Source organism: Carica papaya, chromosome 4 (genome assembly GCF_054855325.1).
Source record: "Carica papaya isolate Zhongbai chromosome 4, ASM5485532v1, whole genome shotgun sequence".
Taxonomy (NCBI): Eukaryota; Viridiplantae; Streptophyta; class Magnoliopsida; order Brassicales; family Caricaceae; genus Carica; species Carica papaya.
Window position 1 is genome coordinate 24,927,396 of NC_142312.1, and position 20,364 is coordinate 24,947,759.

Below are 20,364 nucleotides of genomic sequence, written 5' to 3' on the forward strand. Positions count from 1 at the left end.
ACTTCACCTACAAGTAGATATGTAGTCACGATCATTTTCTACTCAGAAGTCGCCCCAAAACTCGCAATGCCTTTTACTATTTTCAACCATCCTTCAGCTTCAATGAAATTCTTAGTACTAGCAAAGGCAGAAGAATTATGTTTCATAAACTTGCTATGACAATCTGGATCCATAACGATTTGTTCTTGATTATATTGAACCGGTACTGGGGGAGGACCAGGTATCCCTTCCCTAGGCTGATTAATAAACTCCTCTACCATGTGGTTCAATCGATCAATGTGTTCTCATAAAAACATATAATCCAGATATTGCCCCGGTGGAGGTTGTTTACGTCTCATTTTATAACCCTACATCCAGAAAAGAATGAATTAGAACATTCCTACTCTTTCAACATCCTAAAAGTTGTAAGAAATCACTTTTAAACTCTAAAACCTCATGCACAAGGGATTATTCTATAAATATGGGCTCTGATACCACTTGTAACACCCCAAACTTGATATGAGGCTCAATTCCTACTCATGTCATTTTCATGCAATTGGCCCACAAAATATACATATACATATGTCAAAATTTATTATACAATCTAGCATTACATGTGATATATATAGTAATTAAATATACAGAATATGATGTCAAAATTTAGAATTTAACAAACGAAATAAAAGTTTTTCAAATATGCACAAAATATACAAAACAGGAACCCTTTTTACATGTTCTACTCATCTGGCAGCGGTTTTGACTCTTCTTTCTCCTTTGAAAAATATCAAGGTGAAATTTAATGAATTTCACCAACTCAATAAATATTTTCGTTCTCTCAACTCAAATAAAATTTAATACAAAATATATAATATGAGACAAATACAATAGTGATGTTTCAATGCAAAATTTTATTTATTATTTTCGCTATTTCACCTGTTTCTGATCGAATTTCTGAATTCTCTCGAATATCATATACAATCCTTAAATATATATTCACATACTCTCGAAAGAACACATATATACTCTCAAATGTCAATTATAGTCTCAAAACATGACCACATAACTACATACATACGAAAGATCATATATACACTCAAAATATCATTTCTAAGGTTTTCATCGCACGATGTCGTTTATGTCGTCATCGAAGAGAGGTAAAATGGATCCCCCATCGCATGGATATCATACACACACAAATCTCACAATGGCCATACCAAGTATGTTTGCTAGGTGAACTCACACTCACAAACATCTATTTACATCTAGATTATATTTTAAACTCTATCCATATGCAGGTTCACTCTGCCCGCTAAACTTCAGCCACACACACACACTCTCTTCCTCAATTCAAACAAATAAAAAAGGGCATTCAGGCTCCAAATTCTAATCACTCGCATCCTCTCATTTCTGATTTCTCATTTAATTTATTCTCATTTTATTTTCTCTAAAATCTTATTTAACATATCGTTTCACTATCATAATTAATCCTTTTTATTTTTATTCGTTTCTTTATGTTATTTTATTTTCTATTTTAACTTTCCATTTAATTAGGAATTTTTTTAAATTTCAAATTCATTTCTCATCATAGTCCAAGTATTCCTCAATCTTTGGGTTTGTTTTCTGGTTTCGTCTCCGCATAATTTTCAATAGTTCAAGTTCACTGATTATAGGTTTGGGTTAAATTCTTCATCGAAAATTTGGTCAGTATCTGTTCAAATTTAAAATATACATAAATTAATAAAATACATGCAAATTTCAAGATTCGGATTTAAGTTCAGAATAAAAAATACTTATAACTCCTTTATGCAACAATCTTCTTAGATCCGCTTGAACGTTCTAATTCACTGAACACACATGATATAGGTTAATTAATATAATTTAAATACTAAGTTTAAGCTAAATTCAATTAAAATCACGGGTTTCAATGACAGCCCGACGAAAATGTCGGGATCCATACTTGGGAAAGTCCTTTCGATTTCTCGTTCAACGAATTGAATTTTCATATTCAAAGAAGACTTTTCAACTTTCCGAACGGTGAATCAAAATCCCAAAACGGTGAATTCGATCTCCATTCATGAGGAAGACCCTTCGGCTTCCATAGGTGGGGGTCGATTTTCCCACTCCCGAGAAAAGCTTCCCAATTCCCGTGCAGGTGGGTGACTCAGACAAGTTCGCGTGGCCAGTCCGACACTAGCCCCGCTCTACCGCCACTCAACAGCCACCGAAAACATGAAAAAAAAGAAAGCTTTAGCTTTCCGGTGTGGGGCGATTCGACCTCAGTTTGGCTCTCGATGGTCTCCTCTCAGCCACCCCACCTCTCCCTAACTTATTTGAGATTCGGATGATGATTTTTTTAAACCCACTAATCGATTAATGTAAAATAGAAAATGATTGAAAGAGAAAAGAGGAAGAAAAATGAAAAAAAATAAAATAAAATCTTCTTACCTTCCTTGCGTCGATCTCCATTGTTGCATGATATCTCGGCCGATTCTTCTTCGTCTTTCTTCTTTTTGGCTCAGCTTCCACCACTCTCCCGTCTCCACCTCTCTCTTCTTTCCTTTTCTTCCCTTGCGGCGGTCGTTCTTGGCTCCCCTTCTCTTTTCTGCTCAGCCACTCCTCTTTCTCTTCTCATTCACATTTGATCACTCCTCTCTTCTCTTCTCTTCCCTTTTTTTTTCTTCTCCTTTCCCTTTTTCTTTTCAGGCCTCTCTCTTCTTTTCCTCTCTTTCTTCCTTCCTCTCAGCTTCCCTCGCGCGATAACCTTTTCCTTATCTCTCCCTGATTGGCTCTTCTCTTCTTCTCCCTCTCTCTTTTTTGGCTACTCTCACAAATGAAGAGAAATCCTAATTTTTTTTTTATACCCATTCTCCCAACCGTTAGATCTCGCTAGCTCAATTTGGATCGTCCGTTCTCCATTAAATCCCAGCCATTTGATCTTCTCAGACGGTTGAATCAAAACAATCTGTTCTCTATTTTTTTTTTCTCCCTTCTACTTTTATTTATTTATTTTTTACCCATCTTTTTCCTTACTTGTTTTTATTTAAGTCTTTTAAATTAATTAAAACTCTCAAAATTATTAAAATCCTTTCATTTAAATTTAAATTTTAATTTATTAAATTTTACATATTCTTTCCTTTAATTTAGGAGTTGGATGTTACATTAATACCTTTTTAAAAACTCTCTCAAACTCGATCTAGCTCATTCGAATATGGTGAGACATTATTGATTTGTTCAGCCGCGATGGAACCTTTTAGATTTCTCATATTTACTATGAGGATATTTCATGCACTAATTAATTAGTGCATTAGAAGAATTATATCTTCCTTAGTTGTTTTGTCTTTACTAAAACCCCTCTTGACCTTCATATTCACTTTTGTCTGTACTGTTCGAACATAATTGATCGGTCATTAATGTATCAAGAATCTACTTGATACATGCAAGGTAGAATGGTCTTTTTCATTGTAACAACTATAAATAAGATTAGGATTTTGAAACATAAAACATAAACAAAAGGGATCCTTACCTAATCATCCTACCTACATTTCAAAACTGTTACAATCTCATGACTCGCCTAAATAAGTACTCATCATTGTATCTTATAAATATGCATGAATTAAATGAATGAAGCATCAAAAAATTATTGAAATCAAAATATTTTTTCTCTCAAATCTCATCGGCCCTCACCTTTTGTTGTATCTGTCTCTCTCTCTTCTAGATTTTTTTCTCAAACCATGTCTTAGATTCACGATATAATGCTTGTGTTGTTATTTCTTTTCTCTCATTTTAACTATAAAAAAAAAAAAATACAAGATAGACTACCTTTTAAGATGAGTATATATATAATTAGATAGACATAATCCTAGCAATTTTCAATTGAATCTTAAGGTCAAGGAAAGCTATTCAATACTTGGGGTCTATATTCGCAATATATATTTTTGTGTTTGGGCTAAGAATAAGAATCGAAATTTGCAGCCCAACTGGCTTCTTTTGTATCTAAGAATTAAGAATAATAAATCTTTCAACATTGTAGGCTGAAAAGGGAAATTTCAGGTGGGCTCGCAAAAGCCCTCTTCTTTTGACTTTTAATATTCACAATTACACCGTTTGTTTTCCCAATTCCCCCACATGTATATATAATGTGTACAAATATTTTAAATTAAAGTGAATTTAAATCCAGATAAAAAAAATAACACAAGGTATAAATTGGATTGTCTGATCAATGCCCAAAATCTTGTATTTTTATATTAAAAATATTAATTAAAGTATAGAGAATTTCTAGTATCTTTATATTTAATGTACATATTCAACAATATAGTAGTTTAGTAGTTAAAGATTGATTATTTTACTAATGTATTATGAATTATCAGTAATCATCTTGTAATTCGTTATTTAATATAATTAAAAACACACTATCAATGAAATTGCAGTTACAAGATAAAAGAAGCAGGTTGCTCCCAATTTCCACATATATACATGTACATGTAAATGTATGTATTTGCGTGTATATGCTGCTACTTAGTAATTGAATAAAAATATTTTAAATTAAAGTGAATTTAAATCAAGATAAAAAATAAAACAAAGTGTAAATTGGCTGATAAACTTGTATCTTTTTAGCATGCAAAAGGGAACATAGATAACCCATTTAGTTTAATTCTTTCGGGTTAATTTGTAATTTTTATATTAAAAATATTAGTCACTGAAATACTTTTAAAGTGTGGTAGTATGTAAGTAATAACATAATATAATAATTTAGTAGTTAAAATTTATTATTTTATAAATATATTATAAAGTAATAATAATTTATTTATAATATTTAATTTTTTAAAAAAATTAAAAATTTAACTTATGAATGGAATTACAATGATATAGTTGAGTTAAAAGAAGAAAAAAAAAATTAAGTTGACTCGGTAGTAATATGACTAAAACTCCATTTTTGTTATACCTAATCCGAATCTGATTAGTTAGTGATCAATACATATTTATACTACTAAGCTCAAATCAAATCAGCTGTGAACTCCATATAAACACATATACATACACACACACACGTACATGGTGTAAAATTTTTGGGGGGTTATTGAAAATTAATGAAGTGAAGCTATTTGGGTTATTGAAAATTGTTGCTTTTATTAATTACATCAACATTTATGTATTTGTATAAAAATTAGTAAAAAAACAAGTAAACGTGAATTTCATTTCTGTTATTTGTATATTCATTCATATACACTGTAAAAAGCAAAACTTACTATTACTGCTCTCTAATTTTACAACCTCCTCGTAATTTATATTTCAAAAAAGGAAACCGAAAAGTCAACTGTCCGGACGTAGGCATATTTGGTAATTTAATTTTTACGAGAACTAAGATAATGGTAATAATTACTATTATTTTGATTATAATTTTTTATTTTCCTAAAATAACCAACCCCCTTCCACCAACAACGCCTCCTCTTCGGGGAGACGGCCGTCACGTTACTACTCACGTGGGCCCTAGTTTTCTTCACCAGCCCCCGCACCTCCGGCGGCTTGTAGTTCCTGATCAACGGCCACTTTATCCCATCGAAGAACGGGTGCCGTTTAATATCCTGTGCACCCCACGTGCACCCTAGCCTCTTCCTTGGATCCTTCGCCAGCAGCTTCCCAATCAAGTCTCTGGCCTCGGCCATGCCTTCCTCCTCTTTCTCCGCCACGTAGAAGCTTACCTGCCTTGTCGACGCTATATTGCGCAGGGTGCTCTCTTTGCTCCCTCCCTTAAATGGCGTCGTCCCGTACAGGAGCTCGTAAACGAACACCCCGAACGCCCACCAGTCCACTCCGTTACCGTGACCATTGCCGGAAACTAACTCCGGCGCCAAGTACTCGTGGGTTCCCACGCATGACCTTGAAAACGCCGTTACCGGCTCAGCTGCGAACTCAGCCACGATCTCATCACCCGGTTCCTTACCCGCACCGAAACAACCGGAGCTTCTTCCGCGCGTGGACCCGACATTAACGACCCGGGTACTGAAAGTGGGGACCACGTCGGCCTTGAAGCACAAATCGAAATCGGACAACATGATATGGCCGTCCTCGCGCAGTAAAATGTTTTCCGGTTTTAGATCCCGGTAAATAATCCCTAGCGCGTGTAAATACTCCAACGCAACTAGAACCTCGGCGGCGAAGAATCTCACGGCCTGAACCGGTAGCCGGTTGCCGGGCTGCTTACGGAGAAGAGAGTGAAGGTCACCATTAGGGCAGTAGTCGATTAAGAGACAGGTGTAGTGGGAGACTTCCATGTGAGCATAGAGTGTAGGGAGGAAAGGGTGGTCGAGCACGGAGAGAATCTCAGCTTCGGTTTGCACGTGAGAAAGCTTCTTCGCGGTAAGGGAGTCTCTGTCGATGACCTTTATGGCGAAGGTGGCGGTACTGCAGTCCCTTAGGTGGCAGAGGAATACACGGCCAAGGTTGCCAGTACCCAGATGGCGTACTAGCTTGAGATGACGGAGATGGAGGGTTCCGTCGGAGGAAAGGGTGGTGGCCGCCTTGATAGCGGACCAATGTGGGTCGGATTTACGATGGCGGAGAGCGTTGGTGGTAGCGGCGGTGACAACGTTGGTGGTGGAGGTGTTGGAAAGACGGTCATTGAAGCTGAGAGTGAGGCTGGAACGGGCAAGACTGGAGCGGGCACTGGAAGAAGCAAAAGTTCGGTCTGTGAAAGTAGAGGTAAAGCTGAGGTCGAGATCAGTATCGGGGAAGACGGTGTCCTCGTCCATGGTAACTGAGAAAGTGTTTTGGAATGGGATTTTTGTGGAGAAGACTTTTTATGAAGTAGGGTTATATAAAGAGAAGATCGAGAGAGAGCGAGAGAGAGGGCGAGAGAGAAAGAGTGGGAATTAATTAATTAACGTGTTGGGTTGACCCAACTGTAGTAGTGTGGAAACTGCGAGAGATAGAGAGAGAGAAAGGGAGATGAGATGGGGTTAGGTTGACCAAACTGGGTTTTGATTTGCATGTAGAATAAAAATTTGGAAAAGAAAAAGTTGCAGAGAAATCGAGGGTGGTTTTTGGAAATGAAATAGGCAGGGACAGAAGAGGTGACGAAAGAGAGTGAAGATGGTGATGATGTTATTTTCAAGGATGAAATGCATTTATAATTCCATTAATGGTCTGGAGATGCTTTTATATCATTTGATTAATGCTTCATCAGTCTCCCACAGCTTGCACAAAGCTGGCTCAAAAGTTAACTATCTTTATGCAACTTTTCTGGTTCATTTTAACAATTTGTAGCTTCACTTACGAGCCAGTGCCATATAGTTTATAAATGATGCTTATATGATAAAAAAAAAAATTTATCCAGTTATCAAAACTTTTATAGATATTATGAATCTGTCAAGTAGTACATACACGTAAATATATGTAACCAGTAGACCCCGTATATGACACAACATCAAATGATTCCTTACCACTATTCATTGTGTGAATTTTTTCAATTTTGATTTGTCTTACTTTATCCACTGTATAAACCTAACTTCTCCAAGTAGTTATGTGTAGTTACTAGCAGAGACTACAAAAAATCAATTGCCAAAAGTATTGTTGATAAATAACGAACATCGTGAAAAAGAATATTTCATTGCATTACTTAAATTTCCTTTCACTATGTTCTTCGTATCCTTTTCTTACTAGTTTAGGTGTTAGGGTAAAATTAAAAGTTATTACTGTATCTGTTATAATAAATTCAAGTAATAAAAAAATACATACAAACTGATTTATTTTAAAACACCGTTAATCTTCTAAGTTATTAAAAAAAACTGTATATTCTAAGTAAACATCGTATGTTAATCCGGTGAATATGAGAATTAGTTAGTACTCTAATTAATGACGTTAACTTTTTTATTTGATACTAATTAAGAAAATTAAGTAAAAGTATCTAATTTAAAATTACATAAATCTTAAAAGTATTAGATTCTTAAAATTCATATTTGATAATAGTTAACACAAAATTATTATATAAATCAACAAGCAATGACCTTACTTGGTTGAAGGAATGAATTAAGAAACTACAAAGAATATTATGATTAGAAATTCAAAGTATGACTGTTTGGGTTTTGTGTGTATATATATATATTTATAACCTGATTGTAAGGTCATTGCCAAACATTTTTAGGTAGGAATCTTTCGATATTAATGCCTTCCTAATTTCATTATTGAAAATAGATAGAATGCTTTTGAAATCAAACCTAATATTTAATTAAAACATGTGCTTCATAATAAATTGTACGGGCTAGGAATATGATGGTGAAAATTTAATTATTATTATTATTTTTTACATTGTATCATTTAAATAAAGAAAAAAAGAAGACAGAGAAATCATCAAGTTCCGAATTAATTTTCCCCATTTGGGTAAGCAGTGAAATAGGAAAGTGGGATATATGGGCCAATACGAGGGGTTCTTACCTCAGTTGGGACCCACGAGGAAGAGAGGGAGGAGGAGGATGCTGTCTGCCACGTGGTATGCAAGTGGGGTCCGCATTGTCTGGTTTATTTAAATTAATATTTGTAATTAATTATTAAATAAAATATTAGTGTATAATTGATCAATAATGGTATTTCAAGTTTTTTTTCAACTCCCAAAAAACCAAGTAATTAAGTGATGATGCTAATAATGGTGGGCAGAGAAAATTATGAAGCTGTCGTCGTCGTCCCCTCGTGATCGGAGGAGAGAGAAGATGGAGCTGCCCATTTTTTTTGAAGATCCAAAAATTTAATTTTTAATGTTTTAAAAAATATGATTTATGAGAACCCATTAATATAATTTATTTATTTATTTATTTTTCAAAAAGAAAAAGAGGTAGGACGTTGAAGATGCCAAATTAATTTCCTTCAAAAAAGTTGGATATATTTTCTTAGCTTTCAAAATCATTTTTATACATTTATACCCATTCGAAGTTACTTGTAAATTCATATTTGATTTATTAAATTATATTTCTTAAATATTAATACCTAACACTTTCTTAAGGAGGACTTGTGTAGTAAATTTAATTACTTTCTTAAGCTCGGATATTAATTTATTCGATTATAACATTTAAATTTTAAACAAATTTAATAGTAAGGTTACAACTCTATATATATATACATTAATAAAGAAGTAAAAAAATATTTGAGTTAATTAATTTACGAGGCAACAAGATCTCTTGAAAAATCATGCTCAGCGTTAACCACTAATATATCGTCATTAACAATGAAAACCCACTAAGTCATTAGGGATACAAGAACTATCCCAAGATCCCTCTCTTAAATATCATGTTTATTCGTTAATGTATCCCTAAATACATATATATATATATAATGCAAGTTGAGTAGTGAAGTACAAACCATGTGCGTGGCACGAGGCAGTACAGATTAAACATGCGTATATATATATATATATATGTAGACTAAAGCTTCTGAAGTTGGAGAAAGATTTGTCAAGTGGATCACCACCACTTAATCTTGTTTGTTATCTCTCATTTTTTTTCTTCTCTAGATATTTATTCCATCGTGTCTTTGTCTCAGGTTAATTTGACCATTAACCCAACATATATATATATATATATATAGATTCAGATTATAACCAGTAAAAGCATATATTATATTCGCCCTCTTTATTGAAATTAAGAACATGTTCAGGGCTTTCGAATATGTTCCATTAATGGGTCATCATGTCCTACAAAGGTTAATACATACATATATGTATGTGCATTTACATGGGTAGGAGGAGGAGAGAAATAAAGAAAAAAGACAGAAGAAGAGGAATGGGAGAGATGTAGGAATAGATGGGGACTGGTTGAAGTGGGGCAGTTTGTAGAGCCAGGTGGCAAGCGCACGTGCCTCCAACCTATTGAAATATTCCTGTTTTATAATATTTTCTTGTTTATATTCGTACAAATTATTAAATTATTTTTTTGAAATTCAACATTTATTATGATTTGGTTTCTACTATTTATTATTATTATTAATATTCTTTTTACTACAGTTCAATCTTTATTGTTTTCTATATATTTTAAATAAAATATTTTTTAAATTATTTAAAAAATACTAAAAAATAATTTTTACTAATTAATTAAATTAATAACAATAAGTAATATGTTATAATAAATGTTAAATTTTACAAACTAATTTAATAATTTATTCTTAAAATTTTTTAGATATATTTTAATAAATAAGTGCTATCTAAATACCAATAACTATATAAATTAACTTCCTGACAAAAAATAAAAAATAATAAGTAGAAATACCCAAATCATTAATATGTATAAGTAGAAAACATCCAAATCACGGATGGTTAATTTGTCAAATAGTTTTTAAACAAGAAGTTTGTCCAAACAATCCTCCCTCGTCTGGACATGTGTGAGTGTTTTGATGGGCCCTGAAAATTAGGCCCAACAACAATCACATGAATCGACATCACCAGAAAACACTCGCCGGACAACATCACCTGATTTCCAAATTGGACAAAATCAATCACATACACTACCAACTAATTTCATAATTATGTTATGTTTGTAATTATTAAAAAAATAAAATTATAATTACGTTTTTTTTTTTTAAATAATTAAAAGAATATCATAATATTATAATAAGAATTAGTAATGAATATAATATTACGTCAAATTTTCTTGGTTCATATATTATTGCTGAAAGTTTCTCACTCATTTGCAAAGTTTATGCTAACTTATAAAAAAATAAAATTGCATATTTGATGTGTTTCGGTAGTAGTTTAATAGTTAAGATTTTTATATTTTATTTAAAAATTATAAATTTGAATATCATCGATAATATAAAATTTATTATTTGGTAAACGTATGATGAATTATTGTTTAATAAAATTAAAATTACAGTAATTCATTAGTATATTAATAAAATTACAATAGATTTAGTTCTAGTGAATCATTTATATTTTTTTAAAAATAAATATTTTATAATAATTAGATTTTTTTTAATTATAATAATCACAACATATATAAAAATCAAAATTAACTTTTTTATTTTTCAAAAGAGAAAAATAATGGTGGAGAATAAATAATATATTTTCGTACTCATTTAAATTATTTTTTTTTAAAAAAAATCTTATAATTTTTATAAGAGATGTAAATATTAAATATAATATAATTTTTTAATAAAAACACATAAAAATGTATATTTTCAACTCAATTTTTTTTTATAAAAAAATTAGAAATACTAATTATTAAAAAATAATTAGCCACTCATACCCTATTTGGTTTTTCGTTTTGTTTTTTGTTTTTTTTTAAGAACAAGTTATATCATATTTGTTGTATATAGTTAGTTATATAATTGCTTTTGTCCCTTAAAATAAGGACAAAAAATAAATAAATAAAAAAAAGGAAAAGAAAATTAGTTTGGAAAACTAATAATTGGGAAAATGATAGTTTGTCAGTAGTTACATGAATTGGCAGCTACTAATATTTAATTAAATACCCTCCATTTTTTTTCTCTCTTTGCCTTTTTCTTGGTACAATGAATCCATCCTTCATTTATTATTTTTATATTATCTCCACTTTTTTAATTTATTTGCTTTTTCAAAGCCTTCCATAATAATTTAATTATACCCCTACCCCTTCAAAGTCCCAAGTTGAATGTCAAATCAATTTTCAATAATCACTTATTATATATAATTAACATTCTTAATTAGGAAACTAACCCAATCATTGACTTGGATCTCATAAACTATATGCAAAAAAGCACAAATACATAGAATCAACCTTACTTTCCCTTTTTCTTTCTTACAACAATTATTTATTAACCAGGTGTCTCATCTCAACCGAAATGATGCTCATTAATCAATTGATTAATTAATTAATTAATTTCAAAAGAATTGATCAACTTCAAGTATTGTTTTTTTTTTATAGATATAATGTAAGAAATAAATTAACAGATAAGAGAAATTATACGATGAAACCCTAGACCACATGCAATTTTTAAACTTAGGAAAATTGTCTCATTCTCTGCCACAAGAGGGTTATTCGATATAATTATTTCAACATGTACGTGATTAGAGTATGATATCATAAAATACAAGTAAGAGTAACAACACCATTCTTTATGCCTGCATCGTATTAGAAATTTATTTTATCTAATCTTTGCATGTTGCTCTTTTATGTTGCAGTAAGAGAGACATTTACTAGACAAAGTAATTTTATATGAACATGGATGATGATCTTCCAAGTAAGTTTTTCATGAGTAATAAGACTTTTCTAATTTTATAATTGATATATCACAATGAATGTGAAGATAAAATTTATCTACATTTTTGTGCATTTTTTATTTAGTAAAATTAAATTTTAAATAATTTATTATAAATAAGAAATTTAGATAACTAGATTTGAAAATCACAATCAATATGGAGTCAAAGACCTCTTAAGAAGTGGTAATGCTTGAATATATATGTAACGGCCCCAAAAATACTCAAAGAAAATATATAATAACTTAAGTGGGGAAGCGAAATAAAAGAGTTAAGATTTACATTTCTTATACAATAACTTAAAAGTACTAAATAACATTACGGAATTTGCCCTTTTGAAAGAAACACAAGAAATAAGGAAATAAACGGAAAAGAGAAAATATCTACCATCTACTCGCAATCTTCTTGCGGGTCGGGTTTTGGAATCTAGTCCTATTGATCTGAAATAGTTAAATAAGGAATGAGTTACACTAGTTTAGTAAGAATATCACACTATATCATCGACACAGAAATAAAGGTAGATATAAAAACAAAAACAACTAATGGAGTACTAAATTTAGCAAATTCATTTATCAATCATAAAATCATTTACCGTTCACTTACTGCAGTGGAATTTATGAAAACAATCTATGCAGATAATAATATCATACGGATCATAATTTCATGTAGGATCAGCAACATAGCACATATCATAAATCTATACACATTGTCAAATAACCAAATAATAACTGTCACATTTTCACCAGTCTACTAGTATCTATAGGGGTTCATAGAGATGTCCCCACTACACATGACCCATTTCCTTTAATAATCTCAATTACAGGCCGTTCTCATGCCGCGTCCGGTATAAGCATCAAATTATTAAACCCAAATACCTCGTCCGGTATGAGGGTGAAGCGGACCGTCTCAATACTCCGTCCGATATGAGCGCAAAATTATCAAGTCTTCATACCCGGTCCGGTATAAGACAACATTCACAGTAGGGTTCCCTACGTACCCAGTCCGTTCAGCATCTCGCAGGATATCTAGTAAGGCTGTCGTTCCATCTGTTTATTTAATCACATAATTTTCTCATTTCCTTTAGTCTCCATTTTCAAAATCAACCATGATCACATAAACAAACAAACATACATAAGAGAATGCAATTATATCTCAAATTTTTAATCAAACAGTAGTCACCCAAGCTAGCAATTCATGCATTCAAACCATAAAATTGATAAACCAGATACCATCATGCTTTTAGATTGTAAAATAAATCAACAAAAATTAACAGAGAATAATTTCCAGTTCGGGCTCCATTAGTAATTCGTAATTAATTATACACATTTATTTAATTTGCACAAATACCATATTATTATTTATTTAGACTTCAATTCTATGATAGAGAATAGGGTGAGGGATCTTTACTCGATTTGATATCCAAAAAGTTAAACTGTTCGACTGCACCTACGAGCAATTTTTGGGTTCCCTAAAATTTTTTCAGAAATTAAAACGCGCTAATAGTACCTATAAATATCCCAAACAAACCCAAAATAAGTCATAGGGGCCACTAGGCCAATTTTGAAATTCCAGCACGGTGGCTCCGTCGTGCTCCGGTGACAGCTGTCCACCACGGGTCGACTGTTTTTAGCCTATTCTCCATCGATCCCTGCGAGAAAATACATTAAAAGGCCTCGGTTGACCGAAAAAATACAAAAAATTGAAACTCACTGACGGCGGGGCTCTCTGATGCGGCGGCTCCTCCGGCTTACATTGCGGTCGGGTGTTTTGCTCCAGTCAACCTGTAGAAAAGGACACAGTGATCATAGCAGTTGAAAAATTACACAGAACGGGAGCCGGGAAGGTCCTCATCGGAGGCGTTTTGTGAAATTCCCTGCAGCGGCGGTGCCAAGCTTCGCCGGCATTTTTCGGCCAATTGACTAGTTTTTTTTATTCGATTTAGCCATGGATGTGCTTAAAATTGAATTTCGAGCAAAACAGGAAAATTTTACCTTTTTTGGCAGTCAGAAAAAGCTTCGGTGCGGCGGCAGGTGGCGGCGGTGTCCTTCCGGCGGTTGGGCTTCTTCTCCAGCGAGGGGGTTTGGCTGCTAGGGTTAGAGTTTGGTGTGAAGGTGGGTTATTTATATCCGTTTGCTTTTGATATGGGTTGTCCATCGCGTTTGATCTGAACTGTTCGATCGCGATTAAATAGGGAGTGAATATGGACCGTTCATCGCGATCTCATTTGGACTATCCATCGCGATCCACTCTGGACCGTCTGATCGCATTCAAATCTGACCGTTCGATCACGTTTGGGGAGAGAATGCATCTGGGCTATCCGTGTGTACGGGAATGGATCTAGACCGTTCGATCGCGGGTACGCGGATCGCCCGCGTGGCACCGTGTCAGCATCCGCTGCCACGCAGCACGTCCTAATTCATCGGGCCTGCTGACCAGGCGTTTGACGTGACTAAACTTCTTAAAATTATATTTTGGCCCCTATTTTCCTATTTTTCTTTCAAAAATAGCTTAAGAAACCAAATTTTCACCCATTTACCCCAAAATTATTTTCAATTTAATACTCAATCAATTTTACTTCATTTTTACTCTAAATTAAATGAAAAATAAATTATAAAAATTATATTTATAAATTTTAAATTACATACAATTTATTTTAGGGTGTTACAATATAAATTTATGATACTAACCCTAATAAGAGACATGGGATGAGAGGTTGGTTCACTGAGTATGTAATATTCAGAATTAATTTTAAAATATTTAAAATTAATGTATAAAATACAATTTTTATATTTATAAATTTTTATTTAATTTAAAAATTAAGAAAAATAGGTAGATGATGAAGTTGAAAATAATTTTAGAAAAAAGGGATGAAAATTTGGGTTGTAGGGATATTTTTAAAAGAAAAATGAAAAATTTGGGGTTAAAACACAATTTTAAAAAAATGTGCCAGTAAGATCACCCAGTCAGTAGCACTGATGAACTGGAGCGCGCTGCATGGCAAGGTATGCTAACGCGGTGCCACGCGGGAGGCCATGTTGGTAATCCACGTGCCCGCAATCGAACGGTCCGGATTTGTTCCCGTGCGTGTGGATGGTCCAGATCCGTTCATTCCTCAAGTGCGATCGGACGGTTGTGATTAAACGCGATGAATGGTCCAGATTTATTTCTTCTTTAAACGCGATCGTACTGTACAGGTCAAATCGTGATGAACGGTCCAAATATATTTCTTATTTAAACGCGATCTGACAGTTCAAATCAAACGTGATGGACGACCCAGATTAAAATTAGACGAATATAACTATCTCACTTCATATCAAACCCTAACCCTAGCCGCCAGCCCTCCCCCGCCGGAGAAGAAGAACTAGTTGCCGGGAAAGGAGTCGCCCGCCATCGCGCCGGAGCTACTTTTGACTGCAAAAAAAGGTAAAAATATCTCAGTCGCTCGAAATTTGATCTTGAACACCCTCATGATAAAATCGGAGTAAAAGGACTGGTGGATGAGCTGAAAATTACAGGTAAAGTCCGGCAGCACCGTACAGGAAAAATAAAAAACTGCCTCCGACAAGGCTCTTCCTGATTCCCGTTCTATGTAATTTTTCCATCATTGTATTTACCATTTTATTTCTCACAGATTGACTGAAGAAAAATTCCCAACTGCGAAGGTGAGTCGGTGGAGCTTCCGCATCAGAAAACCCGCCACCGATAAGCTTCTATTTTTTTGACTTTTTTCGGCTAATCGAGGCCCCTTAACGTATTTTTTCGAAAGGATAAGTACAAAATCGACCGAAAATGGCCGGCTCGAGGGAAACCGCCGCCGCGGGTGGCAGTGTCGTTGCCGTGCCGAAATTATGAAATTGGCCGAAAAGAGTTTTTAACATCGATATTGGATTTTTTGAGGTATTTCTAAGTACTTCAAGCGTGTTTTAATCTCCAAATGAAAATTCAATGAACCTAGGGACCGCCAGTAGGCGCAGCTGAAAGTTTAGCATTTCAGACGTCGATTCAAGTAAAAATCTCTCACCTTATTCTCCGTTATGGAATTGAAGTTTAATTATAAATAATGCGGTATTTTGCGTAATTTAGAAAATATCCATAATTAATTACAGATTACTAATGGAGCTGGAACTGGTTATTTATCACTGTTATCATATTTTAACTGATTCTTTGATTCTATAATTTTGAATGCATGATAATACACTGAAATTGGTAAGATGATTTGGTTGTGTTTTCTTGATACATGTATTGCTTGTTTTGCATGATTATAGTTAAATTGTGAATTTAGAAATTAAATATAAGCGAAAAATTACTTGATTAAGCGAATGGATGAATGGTAGTCTTACTGGATATCTTGGGAGATGGTTGACGGACTAGTTGCATAGGGAATCCTACAGTAAATGTTACCTCATACCAGACGGGGTATCGAAAATTATTATTTTAGCGCTCATATCAGACGGGGTATGAGGACTACTCGTTTTACCTTCGTATTAGACGGGGTATTGAGAGATGGTATTTTGGTGCTCATACTAGACGGGGTATGGGGACGACCGATTAGTGAAAAATGTTGAATAAAGGTTCACACGTAGTGGAGACATCTTTATGGACCCCCATGAATACGAGTAGGCAGATAAAATAGAAAGTTATTATTCCGAATGTTTGAATATGATATTATGATATTGGTTGTGTTATTACTTTTATATGTCAGTTTTGAAAATTTTGCTATGGTAAGTGTACAATAAATGATTTTATTTATAATAATGAATTTATTTAAATTAAGAGATCAATTAGTTGTTTTCATAATTTTTATCAACTTTCATTTCTGTATCGGTGAGTAATATGACATTCTTATTGGACTGGTATAACTCACTCTTTTATTAACTATTTCATATTAAGAAAACTAAGATTCATATCCCGATTCACAAGATGATTGCGAATAGGATGTTCAATTGTTTACTTTTTCATTTATTTCTTCGATTTTTCGTTATTTTTTTAAAATGGTCATTTCTGTATTCCTATTGAATATTCTGAATCATTATGTAAGAAATGTAAATTTAGATATTATTTTTTACTTCCACATTTAAATTTATAATTTATCTTATTCCAAATTTCGAGCTGTTAGAGACTATTTGCGTTTCAAGAATGACTTCCTTTGTTTGGTAACCCGCCAAAATAATCAAGTTTTTTGGGATCATGATAAGATGACAATTATTAAATGCCAAAACCCAAAAAGGAAAAAGTAGGGGAGCTAATTTTTTATTATTCTTTTATTTTTATTTTTTTTTAAGAATGAATACAAACATACCATTGACAACTTGATATCCAAACTTGGTGATTAATTTTTTTCAGTTAGTAGCTTATCTGCCAATTACTAAAACTAATATATATTAATTAAATTAGCAAACCCATTATTTATAATGTAAAAAATTATTGAATTTAAATAGAAAGTCAGTGGTTTAATTAAAATCATAATTCCCAAATAAAACGAGATACATATTAATTAATATATTATATGATTAATTAACACATGCCCATTTTGTAATTTTCTCTCCTTCCTACTTTTTCCCTTGGAATGGAGACAGATAGCAACTCAAAGATAGTCCATGAAGCATTATAGGAAAATCAATGTTTTTTAAATTGAGGGAAAGACAAAATGGAATACCCTATAATTAATTATTTATTTATAAAATTAAAAAGTGTATAAAAAAAATTTCGAAAAAGGCACAATTTAAAATAAAAATATTCATATTATGCTATTCTTAGTTTATTAGTTAAAAATTGATTAAAGAAAATTTGGATATTTCAAAAATTTTAATAAAATTTTACACTACACATACACACATATATATATATATATATTGATAGGTAAAAAAGAGATATGTTAGAGAATAGTTAAACAATTTAAAAAAATATAGGTGAATAAAAATGGTTAAAATTTTGTTTTAAATGATAAAATGTGGATCTATGTATGTATATTCTTTTGTAATTAACGCAAGTTATAACGGCCCCGAAAATTTAAAATGAAATGTGTATTAAAAATATCAAATGCGGAAGCGAAGTCAAAAATTCGATTAACATCCCTTACACTAAAACCAAAAACGTGCTCACAAAATATAAAAGATCAAACTAACTAAAAGAGAAACTCGAAAGTAAAAGCTATGAATATGACTATGGAGTCTTTAGGCGTCCCCTTCGTCGTCCTCCTGCGGAACGGGCTGGGGAACAATGTCTTCCTGATCTGAAATGATTAAATAAGAAATAAGCTACACTAGCCCAGTAAAGACATCACGATATCTCACCGTCACAGAGGTAAAAGTGGGTAGAAAACACAAAAAGACTAATGGAGCATAATTTACAACAAATCCTTTTATCCATAATAAATCCTTTACCATCCACTTATCTCGGTGAAATTCATAAAACAATATACGAAAGCAATAACATTATCATCATCATGAAATCATATAAACTGTATAACATAATACTTATCACGCATTTTGTAATTCAATCATTACACAACATATTTTCCTCATTTACCAGCCCACTAGTATCCATGGGGATCCATAGGGGTCCCGCTATCCGTTAACCCTTAACACTTGAAATCAGATTTCAGAGCCGTCCCCATACCCCGTCCGGTATGGGCGCCAAAACTATAGACCTCATTACCCCGTCCGGTATGAGGGTGAAACGGGCCGTCCCCATACCCCGTCCGGAATGAGCGCCAAAACACATAAGGTCTCCATACCCCGTCCGGTATGAGAGACCACAATCCCGGTAGGGTTCCTTACGGACCCGGTCCGTCCACCAACTCTCAGGATATCTAGTCAGGCTGATCACATTATACAATTATCAATTTACATAATCTTTCATTCTTCTTTTCCTCAGTCAACATCATCAATTTACATACAAACAAGCAAACAGTAATTTTATGCCAAACAAGACAACATACAACATCGGTTTCTCAGTCATTCAACCCATAATTAATAAAACAGTAAAATATGCACGCAAAACAATGAAATGAAAACATCAGACCTCATACTGTATTTAAAACTGTAAAATATGCCAAATAACAGTTAACCGACAAACACACTAGACTCGGGCTCCATTAGCGACCTTAAGCAATTTCACACATTCGTTGATTCAAGAAATACCGTTTTATCATTTCTGAACTTTAATACTGTGATAGGAAATAGGGTGAGGGGTCCTTACTCGTTTCGGGGTCCGAACACGGCTTCACAGTGCGCCTACAGGCTGTCCCTAATTTTCCCTGAATATTTTTCGGGGAACTGAAACGCACTACTGGTACCTGCACGTGTTCCAAAAAATCCCAAATTAGGCCCAGGGCCCCTTTTTGGCCAATATGGCAATTCCGGCACGGCAGCTCCGCCGTACTCCGGCGACGGCGCTGCCGCTTACGGGGGCGATTCGCCTCGGGTTGGCCGTTTTCGATCGTTTCTGACCAAATTCGGCCACACTTGCATCGGTCCTTGCGATAAAACAACCCTAGGGCCCTCGGGGGGCCAAAAAATTACAAAAAACCGAAGCTTACCGGCGGCGGTGCTCTCGGGTGCGGCGGCTCTCCGGTGAGGTTCGTGTTTTGGTGATTCGGCTCCGATCAACCTGTAGAGAAAAGAATGGTGATCACGGTGATATAAAAATTGCATCAAACGGAGGCCGGGAAGGGCCTCATCGGAGGCAAAAACCGAGGAGGGGCGCGGCGGCGCCGCTGGGTTTCGGCCATGTTTTCCGGCCATTTGGCCGAGATTTTGGCTCCGATTTGGCCACAGGGGAAATCAGCGTGGAAAAACGAGTCGGGAGTATGAAATTTACCTCGATCAGCGGTCGGAAATCTCCCCGGTGCGGCGGCGGGTGGCGGCGGCCGGCTTCTCCGGTGTCTGGTTCGTCTTCTCCGGCGAGGGCAGGCGGCTAGGGTTTTTGTGGTCAGGTGTGGGGGTTCTATTTATACCATTTTGCCTTTTGATATCAGCTGTCCATTTTGATTTAATCTTGGCCGTCCGTTTTTGATTGAATTTGGGCCATCCGTGCGATTGCATCTGGGCCGTCCGTGCGCACGCTTGATCTGGGCCGTCCGATCGCGCGTACGCGGATCGCCAACGTGGCCCGTCCCCGGTCGACGTGGTTTTGCCACGTGGCAGGTCCTGGTGCCAGGATTGCTGACT

The 20,364-nt window shown here is 34.2% G+C and overlaps 1 protein-coding gene across 1 annotated transcript; it reads right to left on the bottom strand.

Annotated features, from left to right (window-relative positions):
* Positions 1 to 5,147: 5,147 nt before the first annotated feature.
* LOC110806314 (serine/threonine-protein kinase WAG1) lies at positions 5,148 to 6,836 on the bottom strand. The gene has a single exon (XM_022031121.2). It carries the CDS (start codon positions 6,726 to 6,728, stop codon positions 5,322 to 5,324), a length of 1,407 nt encoding a protein of 468 aa, XP_021886813.2. The 5' UTR covers positions 6,729 to 6,836; the 3' UTR covers positions 5,148 to 5,321.
* Between the last annotated feature and the right edge of the window lie 13,528 nt (positions 6,837 to 20,364).

What these genes read in the sequence shown, in the direction of transcription:
- LOC110806314 (XM_022031121.2), bottom strand. Translation starts at nt 6,728, where the DNA reads ATGGACGAGGACACCGTCTTCCCCGATACTGATCTCGACCTCAGCTTT.